The sequence below is a fragment of the Pterocles gutturalis genome, unplaced genomic scaffold (genome assembly GCF_000699245.1).
Source record: "Pterocles gutturalis isolate BGI_N339 unplaced genomic scaffold, ASM69924v1 scaffold18452, whole genome shotgun sequence".
Lineage (NCBI taxonomy): Eukaryota > Metazoa > Chordata > Aves > Pterocliformes > Pteroclidae > Pterocles > Pterocles gutturalis.
In genome coordinates, this window is record NW_010110594.1 from 36,222 (window position 1) to 47,277 (window position 11,056).

At 52.0% G+C, this 11,056-nt stretch overlaps 1 protein-coding gene across 1 annotated transcript in view; it reads right to left on the reverse strand.

The window, feature by feature from the left end:
- CLUH (clustered mitochondria (cluA/CLU1) homolog) overlaps positions 1 to 11,056 on the reverse strand; it is a gene marked incomplete at its 5' end in the record, with an annotated part of 21,269 nt that overhangs the window by 1,851 nt on the left and 8,362 nt on the right. The window contains 13 exons of the mRNA XM_010073454.1: positions 509 to 643; positions 1,338 to 1,431; positions 2,617 to 2,738; positions 3,226 to 3,351; positions 3,950 to 4,030; positions 4,141 to 4,280; positions 4,607 to 4,760; positions 5,438 to 5,522; positions 6,039 to 6,283; positions 6,952 to 7,014; positions 7,633 to 7,785; positions 9,457 to 9,557; positions 10,624 to 10,728. Coding sequence (XP_010071756.1) covers positions 509 to 643; positions 1,338 to 1,431; positions 2,617 to 2,738; positions 3,226 to 3,351; positions 3,950 to 4,030; positions 4,141 to 4,280; positions 4,607 to 4,760; positions 5,438 to 5,522; positions 6,039 to 6,283; positions 6,952 to 7,014; positions 7,633 to 7,785; positions 9,457 to 9,557; positions 10,624 to 10,728 — 1,604 coding nt within the window. The remainder of the gene's footprint in view (positions 1 to 508; positions 644 to 1,337; positions 1,432 to 2,616; positions 2,739 to 3,225; positions 3,352 to 3,949; positions 4,031 to 4,140; positions 4,281 to 4,606; positions 4,761 to 5,437; positions 5,523 to 6,038; positions 6,284 to 6,951; positions 7,015 to 7,632; positions 7,786 to 9,456; positions 9,558 to 10,623; positions 10,729 to 11,056) is intronic.

Below are 11,056 nucleotides of genomic sequence, written 5' to 3' on the forward strand. Positions count from 1 at the left end.
AGGGCCCCCCGCTCCGCTCCGCTGCCCAGCCACCCCACGCCACAAAATCCTTGGAAGGAGAACAAAGCACCCAGTGAAGGATGACAGCATTTTTTACGATGAGGAAACTGAAGCACTTTTGGATTGAGCAACCTGCCCGCAGCCGGTGAGTCAGAGGGGCGGGTTTGGTGTAGGTGTCCCCGGCTCCCGGCTGCCCAGCGCCTCCATGCCCAGTTTCCCGGGTGCTGCAACGCTGCCCGAGCTCAGGAGAGAGCCAGAGCCTAGAACCACTCTGCTCGGACACGGAGAGCACAAACAGCTGGTATCAGTTACACAGTGCCACGTGTGTCCTAACCTCTGCCTGTGCAGGGACCTCTGGCCCGTGAGGGGTCTGCAGCCGGCACAGCCGTGACCCTCCCGCACCAGCACCATCTGCACACAAACACCAACACATCCTTCAGGGGCAGCTACACACAAATCCCTGCCGTTGTGACAAGTGCTCTCCATTGCCCCCATTGCATAAGGTTACCTTCAGCGGCATGATGTTGGCGTTGGAGCCGTTCTTGTAAATCTCGTTCATTGTGCGTTGAAGAGCGACTGCTTGCTGAGTCAGGTATTTCAAGTACTCGGAGCTCTCTTTGGTCTTTTCATGGTGTTCTCCAAGCTAAATCAGAAAAGGAAAAAAAAATATTAAAAAGGAACGACATCACAAATCAGAACAGGAGTCCTGCTCTCTGCTGGCTCTACATCCTTCTAGAAACTCAGAACTGGATTTCACCCGCCTTGGCATTCAAAAAAACAAACAAACAAAAATTCCTCTAGGAGCCTTATTATCAACATTACACATTTCTATCAAGTAGGAGCACGCTGGCAGGGCGAGCGGCATTCCCTCTGCCGGGCCGTGCTCTCAGCCGGCGAGGCGGTGCCGGATCACCGGGTATGACTGCAGACGTGTTCAGACAGACCCCAGCCGACACAGAGTTTCACTGTGCAGCACGGGCTGTGGAACAGCTCAACTACCACCCTCGGGTGGATCTGACACTCAAAAGGCGGCTGGTGCAAAAAGAGGAAAGGACAGACCAGCTCCTCCGGCGCGGGGCCGGGACACCAGCACCAGTGTCTGTCCAGGGACAGGGGTGCAGCGAGGACAACCTTGCAGAAGGCCAAAGACTTTTGGCACTGTACAGGGCAGCAGTTCTGCCCCGGCCCCAGAAAGAAGAATCGCTGGCATCTGCTCCGGCTGGTTGTCGGACGGGCCGCACCACGCTCCGGGACGCGGCGCTGTTTGCAGGGGTGCTGCTCGGTCCTGGCAGCAAAGCGGCGACACAAGCCAGCAGCGTGCCCTGCTCACTCCTTACCTGGTTTTTGTAGATGGTGTAGCCTTCCTTCTCGTGCTGCAGCGCTGACCGGAACTCGGCTTTGCTCTCGTACACTCGGGCTACCAAGTGGTGGCTGAGGGAAGGAGAAGGGTTTAGAGGTACTTTCATGAAAAAGAAACATTTCTGCAGGACAGCGGGTAGGACTTTAACATAGCGTTTAGGCTCCAAGTCTTAATACCAGTGTCAAAGGAGGCGGATTCTGGACGCTGAATACAGCACAGCCGGGCAGCTGCCTTCTCCCCACTGTTAACTGGAGAAAGAAGGAGGAAGCAGCCATAAGCCCTCGCCCTTCAAAAAGGGTCTGTTTGATTAATAGTCTTGTTGATTATTCACAGCCAAAAGTAAAAACATCTTTCAGCAAAGAAACAACCATCAAAACAGCGGCAGAGCTGGGACCAAGGTCACCTGGGCTCTCCCAGCTGGGAGAGCTGGCTTGGCTGGGACTCCGCTTCCGTGGTGTTTCTGGAATAAAAAAGATTTCTCCTGTTGGCAGTGTGACCCTGAGAGAGGTGATGAACCTCATCAAGCATCTCAGTGCTACTGGGGGAGGCAAGATGCTTTCTGCAGAATGTAGATCCATCAACTGCTGGAAGACAAATCAGACTCTTTTGGGTGCTTACTAAGATTTATTTTCACCCTGACGAAGAACAGATGGGCTGCAATGTGGCGGCAGTAATTAGGAGTGGGCCACTGCTCGGCTGATGGCGAGCCAGCTCTGCCGCCAAGGACGGTGCGTACGGCTCTGCCGAGCAGCGGGACTCGGAGCAGATCCTAAAGGTGCCGACCGCTCAGAGCTCCCTTGGAAACACAAGGAAGCTCCTCAGTATTTTATTCAAACCCAAGGCTTTATGGTGAAGGACAAAAGCAAACTCCACGCTTCTCAAAGATGGCTCTGCGAGGGCTGACAATTAAATACACGCTTACGTCCCACCCCAGGCTCCCAGCCTGGCTCTCCAACCTGAACTTGCCACATACGGTTTCTACTCAGAGTCCACAAAACCTTCACAGATTTTTCGGGCAACCAGCATTACAGCAGATCCCACAACTAACAAGGGATCTCTGTCCTTGAGACAACAAACTCAGATGCTGCCCCATGACCTTGGCTCCACAGCCCAGCGGTCCCGAGGAGGCTGGGACCAGACCCAATCTCCATTTACCAGGATCCAGCTGGATCAGATCCCTCCATGGAAGCACACAGTGAGTCCACTCACTCTCTTTAACAGGCCAGTGACCCAGCCCTTCCTCTGCCCCACCTCACCTTAGTGCAACTTTCAAAGACTTGGAGCCGTGATACTTGGAGCTGATGGCCAGCGCGTTCTCCAGGAACCGGAGGGACAGGTCGTACTCCATAACCCCGTGGAGCACCAAGCCGATGTTGTTCTGCACGAAGAAGCCAAGCAGGCATTCAGAAAGGCAAATTCAAACCACGCGTTTACTGCTCCGTAAACACCCAGACCCCACAGGTATGTCCCTGTCAAAGGCTGCAGCAGCCCCCAAGCCCCAGCGGGGATCCCGACAGCACGGACCACGCGCCAGGAGACCCCTCGCCCCGACGGGAGCTCAGTGCAAACAAACCAGATGAGAGATGAGGAACTCCCTCCGCTTTATGCCAAGGCAACAGGAACAGGCTAAACTAAGGAATTCACCCCAGGAGCACAGGCTCCTGAACCCACGTCTCCAGCGTCCCTGTGCAGAGCTCCAGCTGTGGGAGGCTGAAGAGCCAAACCCCTCTGCGCCGTTCAACCACCGCACCAACCAGCAGCACGCCAGGGAGCGCAGAGCGGCGCCTGAACGCGTGTTTCAAGAAGCCACCAACATGGGCATTGAAAAGGGCAAGAGGTTTCTTTGAGATCAGAACTCGACTCACATCTAAGAGTGCCATTTCCGGGTGATCCTCCCCGAACACCAGCAGCATGAGGTAGCGTGCGCGGTACAGCAAGTTCAGTGCTGTCGAGAGTTGGCTGTTGGCAAAGCAGTACAAAGCCAGGTGCATCTGCAACAGAAGGGACCCAGCACTGACGGTTTTTACCTACCACCCTGTAAAACAATCTCGTCTCTCCTCCTCACTCCTCTCCTCAGCGGCACACAAATAAAAGATCTTTCTTGATGGTTAAAAAGGATTTCAACCAGAGAAGTCCAAGCCTGCTGGCTGATTCACAGCTCCACTGACGTACCACAAAAGACACAGTGCTGAGGAAGCTGAAGTGTTTCATTTTGGTTTCTCAAGGAATATTTCAAAATGGACCTGTGCATACAGGATATTTCGATTGCACTCTGGGGGGATTCTTGCTCTTTTGGGCAAAAGCCAGCAGAATGAATGAATGTAAATAAACATTCATCAAACAAACCCCCACAATTCTAAACTAAGGACAAATACTGACAACGCAGGACGTTTATAATGCAAACACTTTGGTATTTGCTTTACAAAACTGTAAGATACAAAGATTATAATGAAAATGGAGGATTCGGGGAAGAACGGGGCAGAAGCAAGGAGAACTGCAGCTGTTTTCTAGACGCAGACACGAATTAAGGCTCGCAGACTCCAGGCGGACACACAAGGTGCTGCTTCTCCCCCAGCGCCCTGTACTTACGTATTCTTGGATGGTGTTGGGATGTTCGATACCCAGGACCCTCTCGCTCATTAGCACCGCTTTCTGCTGATTACTTAAGGCCTGAACGGAACAGAAGACCCAAGAGCAAGTCACACAGTGCCGCGCACGTGAGCGAGCGAGCACGGGGAAGGACTGAGGACTGAACAGAGCCCAGCCGAGCCCTTGCCTACCTCTGAATAGTCCCCCATGATATAGTTGAGACGAGCTAGCAGCCTCAGGCAGGCACAGATCTCTACATGCATAGCACCATACACATTGTTGAACAAGTTTAAGGCTTCATTGATGAGCTCGCAGCCCTCCTTCAAGAAACCTGAAAAAAGTTATATTCCTGTCTGTATGTATGTTAAATAACCCCCACGCTGCTGGAGGGGAGTGCTGCCCATGAAGAGAAACCAGCAGAGGGACACACTGCCCTGGGCGAGGACTATCGCCTCGGAGAAGGACACCGCTGCCCTGCACACAGCCCTGTTCACTGGTGGTAACTGTACAGCAGGCGTGTGGTTCAGATGGGCTTGGAGACCACCATCCTCCTCCAAACTGGGTGGGTGGGGGTGTACTGGGGGAGAGCAGCGGACCAGGCTGCTCACCCTTTTACCAGCGCTCGCCCCAGGAGGCAGAGGCGTGCTGGGTCTGTACCTTGCTGAACCTTTGCTTGCCCGCTCTGGAAAAAGTGGAAAGCGTCGGAGGCTTTGGGGTTCACATGCTTCACTACAGGGAAGATGTTGAGAATATCCTCTTCTGTGAAGGTGGGCTTGTGCCTGTTGTCGAAGTTGTACTCCTTCAGCAGTATCTGGAGGAACCGAAAAGACCAGAGGTGACAATCACCACTGTCCTAGGTGCTCGTCAGGAAAAGAGGGGAAGTGAGCCTTGGATTCTGCACATGGATTCACAGCCAAAACATCTCCTGTGTCCCCACCTGGGGACATCTCCTGTGTCCCCACCTGGGGACAGAGTTTTGGCAGGTCACGTGTAGGCGCACACGACCAGGTGTGCACGGCTAGATCACACCACGGTGCCAAGGCGTGGCTGTGCCAGTACTGGACCCGTGACCCCATCCAGCCACACTCCCGCACCCCACGGCAGAGCCAGAAGGCAGTGCTGCGGGGAAGGAAACCCCCTGTGCTGCCAGCAAGGCCGACCCCAAAGCCCGGCTCTGCTCAGCCAAAGGGCTGCTTGTCTGTGGGTGGGGAGTAGGCGTGTGCATGAATTCAAGCTGCGGGTTTGGTCTGTCAGACAGTGAGCTGCAGGAGTAGTGCTCAGGCTGGCTCCTCTGCTGGGGAGGCGCACAGCAAGTTCACCCTAACAGGGAACAGGGTTAGAAATCCCTTTCCCCAGGGCTGGAGCCTGTATCCCACAGGGGCTCCCGCGCTCTGCCCGGAAGGCTGTCCCCCAGCACAGTCTGTGGTCACTCTTCGTGCTTCTCAGCAGAGAACGTGATGGGGAAGGGAGGGAAGATGGGGATCTTACTTGGACTCCAGTTTTGAGGGAGATTTCACGGAGCAGGGTGATTTTCTGTAGATTATACACTTCAGCCGCTTGGTCGGCGTTCTCACTGCAAAAAGCACAACCAGGTGTCAGCTCTCGGTCAGGTCCTGCCCAGCGCCATGCTCCAGGGTGGGGTACCGGGGGCACAGGTCCCCGCACAGCTCGGTGCTGACTGGAACCAAGGACTAACATTCCAGCCGTTGCTAACGGTCTGTGAAGGCTTACAGCGATGCACAACAGGGCTTTCTACTGAAATCCCACGTGTGCGCTCTTGGGGAGTTCAGGTGGAGCCTGGATGCCTCCAGCTGTGGGTGAGAGCGAGCTGTCCCTGGCGCGAGGGACAATCACCGCTTTCGCCAACGACCTCCTACCTGCCTTGGCCTCATCAGTGTCATCTCATTGCAAATTTCAGTTACACTTTCCCCTGCTGCTCTTTGCCCAATTTCTTTCCTTTATAAGCCCATAAAACTCCCCTCAAGAGTACAAATTGATATTCGAACAAAAAACAAGTCACAAGGCAGGTCCTATTAAAGAAAAAGTTACAGACACTGGGTGAGAGTCGAGGGCAGTTTGCTCTGCTCACCATTCCAGGCTGAAATCAAAGTAGTTCTTCGCTTCCGAGCAAATATTCTTCCAGAGCTCCTGAGGGGTCATGCTGGCCCATGCCGTGTTATCAGCATTTCCAAGGTTCCTGTTTTTCCTTTTCTTGTTCTTTTTCTTGGAGACCAGCTCATCAGCTGGAAGATGGGCGATGGGATTTGGGAAGGAGCTCAGAAAGCAATTGAGGAAGTGGCTGATGGCTGCTGACAAACCCGACAGCTCCACGCCCTGCAGCGAGACACCAGAATCAGTCCTGGAAGACACCTGCCATCACACAGGCACTGAGCCCCACGCAAATCCAGCCCTACCGGAATCGGGAAAATCTTCCAGGAGAGGGAAGAGAAGGCAATATTTGCAAGTGGAAGTGGCACAGACAGAATTATGTAGATATAAGGATATACCCACAGACACAAATACATAGTTCCATTGGGGGCTGCGACCTGGGACAGAGAGACTGCAGAGTGTGAACAAGATTTAGCCATGGAATGCAGCCAGGTGTATCGCTACGCTATGCACTGACAGGTACTAGGACGCACTAATGTTTATGGAATGAAAAAAGCTTCTCAGAAGGGCAAAAGCAACACTGTTTAAGAGGAAAAGGTGTTACAAGGAAAACAAGCTGAGATTTCACTTTTAAAAGCCTTCAACATAATGAGTGAGAATCTGGGGAAGAGAGCATGAATGATCACTCTCTGGGAAAGCTGTCTTCAAGTGGGAACTTGTTTTCCCTTACGCGCAGGCCTGCACCTCTTTTAGCGCTGATGAGATTGTACTGCCCGTTACCAGGCAACCCCCACGAACTGCCTAATGAGCAGAGAGACTCAAACCGCGCTCTATTTGTGGAAAAAAGTCATTAGAGAGGACAGCAAGGCAGGAGGTTAGACTGCAGGTCATACCTGGAGGTACGTCTTGAAGATGTGTTTAGCCGATCGAGTGATCAATTCACTGATTCCTATTTTCTACCCAAAGGAACAGAGAACAGAGGCTCAGAGTCAGTCGGCAATAACAATTAAAAATACGCTGCGCTTTTGAAGTGGGCTTTTATCAAGATCTGCAGAAGATGCATTCTGCAGCCCTTCCCCTGCAGCACAGACCTTTGACAGCACTCCTGGAGCTGGGAAAGCCCCCCTGCACGGTGCCCACATGCCACCACGTGCGGCTCAGCTCTATCCGTGCTTCTAGGAGCCACCGCAGCACCCGCCCTGCACGTGCTCCTGGGCAGCCGTGCTCACAACGCTCTCCAGTTTGATTCAAAGCCCTGATGGATCTTCGAGGCATAAAAAAATGCACGGCTTAAAATCCAACTGTGTTATCTGCTGTTATGCTTGGGAATCCCTGAAACACTTCTCTATCCCAAAGGCCACTCGAAGTCCCTAATGCCATGAAACCCATTAAGGATCTGGGAGCAAAGCTTCCCATGTGGCACTTACAGGCCCTTCTCCCTCCTCCTCCTCCTCTATTTTGGAAGCTGTTTATTTTCACACAGAGAAAACAACTGGCCAAGTTGGAACCTGTACAGGGCAAATTCTGCCAGAGGTGGTTTTAACCAACAGTTTGAAGCTAAGCCCGATACTTACAAAAATGTGATCCAGCTGAGCACGGCCAGGGGTCTTGGTGATGAAGTTGATCACTTTGCCGAGATAACGCATGTTGATGCCCCGCTGGTGCATGGCCTCAGCTAAGGTAGCCCCGTCCATCGGCAGCACCGTGTGATCCAGGCAGTCTTTGACCTGCAGGGTACGTACAAACTTTGGCTATTGACAGCAAACAAAGGGAAGAATTTCAATTTAAAAAAAAAAAATTACTGGAGAGGGAAAAAGGCGTTGCCTGACGCAGAAGGCAACTTCCAGGGATGAAGTTTAAGTTACAAGCACAGCAGGAACTGGCAAGCACAGAGCACAGATCAGCCAGAGCCAGGGCTGCAGCGTCCTCCCTGCCTGGGGCCATGGGCTCCGCTGCCGGCAAAGCGGATAAAGGCACTGCAGGAGCTCGTGCACGGGGCAGCTGAGGGACAGAGAGGAACTGTCAGAGCCAAACAGCTCGGGCTCCATCGGCCTCCCCATGCAGAACCCGCAGAGGCCCGGTGGGGCAGCACAGACGATCGGTCATACCCAGGTGCTGAGCACACAGGGTCTGGGGCGGCCCGAGGAGACCAGCAGAGATGGCAACGGCGCTCAGCATCATTCAGCATAACTCGGCACACCGCTTCCAGCAGTGCGCCCGAGGCCACAGAGGAACTCGGGAGCAGAGCAGGGACTCAGAGGACTCCTGTGGCTCTGGCAACGAGAACCGCTTTCCCCTCGGCATGGCTGATTTAACTAATGCTTGGGGAACTCATGGGCTAACCCTTCTTTACGGGCCTCACAGTCACTAACTAAAAACATTTCCAATTAAAAGACTGCGTGGAGCTGTACACACTCAGCTGATAAGAGGAAATGGCATTTGCATGTTAAGTTGTGTTGCAGTGCTGATAAAGAGTCGCTTAATCCACGTCATGGAGTAACACCGGTTACTCTGCTACGCAGCGTACGGAGGATTGCCGGCTCACAGCAGCTGGCGTGTTACCTGCCCTCGCACAGGCTCGTGCAGCATTTTGGGTTTATATACTAGTGCATCGACTATCTTGTAAAACAACAGTCACCAAGCCCTTCTCTGATTCTCTCTCCCTCCTTTGCTATTTACAGACTGAATAGCTGGTCTTAAAGGTTATGGCTGACTACAGAAGTGGTGGACTGAGAGTTCAGAAGAAGCTCTCCAGCAAGGAAAATCCCCTCCTATACAACACCAACAACTCCTGAGCTTCCTGGAGTGGAAGTCATTGATTCCACCCTCCTCATTACAGTGCCTGCTGTAACATATGCGTTAGCAGTCAATTTAGAGAGTGTCCTGAGAAGGGAAAAGCTGGTATTTCTTATCTAGCCAGATGCACAGTAAGCATCCAAAACGCTTAAGACTGACAGAGGGTTTTCACAATAGATATTAGTAAGAAAGATTTCCCAGTTCACTCCAAATTATTAGTCACCAATTGAGTCACAGTCAGGGTCGGATAATGCAGTAAGTCGCGCAGGACGCCCAGGGCTAGGGAGGACGACTTTATGTGCTTTCTTGTCCCAAACTCTCAGCAATAGCTGTTAATTACTAGTGCCAAAAAGTCTTTGTTGGAGTGAGGTGGGAAAATTGTGCCACGATGCAAGAGGGGAAATGGAAAACCCCTCTTGTGCCTGCACCAGAGCTGCCTGTGCTGTTCACCGCACCTCACCACGGTGCCAGCGCTCGGCAGTGAGCACAGCACCCGCCTGGGAGGCGAGGCTGGCATACCCCGGTGTCAGTGCTTGCTCAGAGCAGCCAGGCTGGAGGCAAGCTGTCAGAGAGAACATCACCGCTGGTCCTCAGTTCCTTACCAGACCCGGGATCTGGCATGACAGCAAGAACGCGGCAGCATCCTTCAGCAACTGCTTCTGCTCCTGCACCTCCTCTTTGCTAGACTCGGGAAAACGAACACCTAGGAGAGTAAAAGAGAAAAAACATAACACACATCAACTCAAAGAAAAAACAAGTTCAAAACTTATCTACAACATGTTTCTATGGAAAGAGCATTAGCTGCTCTGCTTGGTTAGTGCCTGTGCTGCTCCTGCCCACACATTCTTTCTTAACACAGCTTTTAAAAGCCAAAATTCTGCTCTTTATCTAGTCCACCCTACCTATTGCAAAGTGCTGTGTCCGCTTCCAGTGCGGAAGAGCCACCTGGCTAGACTGGAGTGGGAATGTTTCAGCACATGGGTCAGCAAATACTGCAGGTGCTAGAAACTCAGAGCCTTTTGCTTTTGCACACCAGAATTAAAATAAAATTTCAAGTTTTAGCTGCAAAGTCAGTGCCAGAACACTCATCCTTATGAGCCTCAGAAGATGTTTGGGCATTTCAAAACACATGTTCCCTCTGACATTTATTCCAAGCTAAATTCAACTTCACGGCCACTCCCCCGCAATTTGCATGCACACAGCCTTGGTATTCACCCCCATAAACACTCTGGGAGGTTCTGCTGTGTTTCCAAATAAAAAAATACCAATTCCAGATATGGAATGCTGCACACACTGCCTGGGACTGATGCACGTCTTTGCAAGGGCAGTGCGACCTGCTTACCATAATGTCACCAAAACAAACCCTGCCCTTCACTCAGGATCCAACTGCATCAGCCGTTTGACTACAACTGTTGTTTTTTGTGTAAACTACTACATTAGGATCAAATTTAATTTTTTCCCCTCCCTCTGCTTCTTTTCATGTGGCCTAGCAGCTGGGATGCTGGAGAATCACAAGAAGATTCTTGGCAGCGATCTGCAGACCTCCCTCGAGCGTAGCGGTGGGAGACAGCTTACTGCCCGCTTTTGGCGGTTCAAGCATTGCCATCAATTACGCTTCTTTCTCTTTTCTGTCTCTTTGTGCTTCATGGAGAATCCTGCACCAGCCTGGCTAGCCAAAAGCCAGCAATATTCTTGGCTGCAGAACACAATTTTTTGTGGACACAGCGATCCCCTGAAGGGGGACTAAAACCAGCCCTTTGTACACATACCTGGTGAGAAAATATCTGGGTTAAACCGAATGTCAAACGACGTGTCACTAATGGAGCCTACAGCCTTGCAAGCGTTTCGAATCACTTCTCTGCTTTTGGGATCCACTGGAGCAGGAAGAAAAATAGAATACAAATGAATGTTGATTTCAGAAAATGACAAGCCTAGCTCTTAATTTAAGAGTTTTGCTGCTAAAAGCAGCAGTGATGGCACATCCTGCAGAAATCCATTATAAAAACGATCAATTGTAAGGGATTTGGAAAGGATGGCTGCAAAATGGGAAGAGTACATGGAAAGTCTGACCAAGAGCACATAAGATGACCCAGAAAGCCCACGGACCGCCCCTTCCACTCCCCAACCACAGATACTCAGGAATCCCAGCCTGGGACTGCGTGTGAACAGCTCCACGCACAGAGCTACGACAGCAGTGACAGG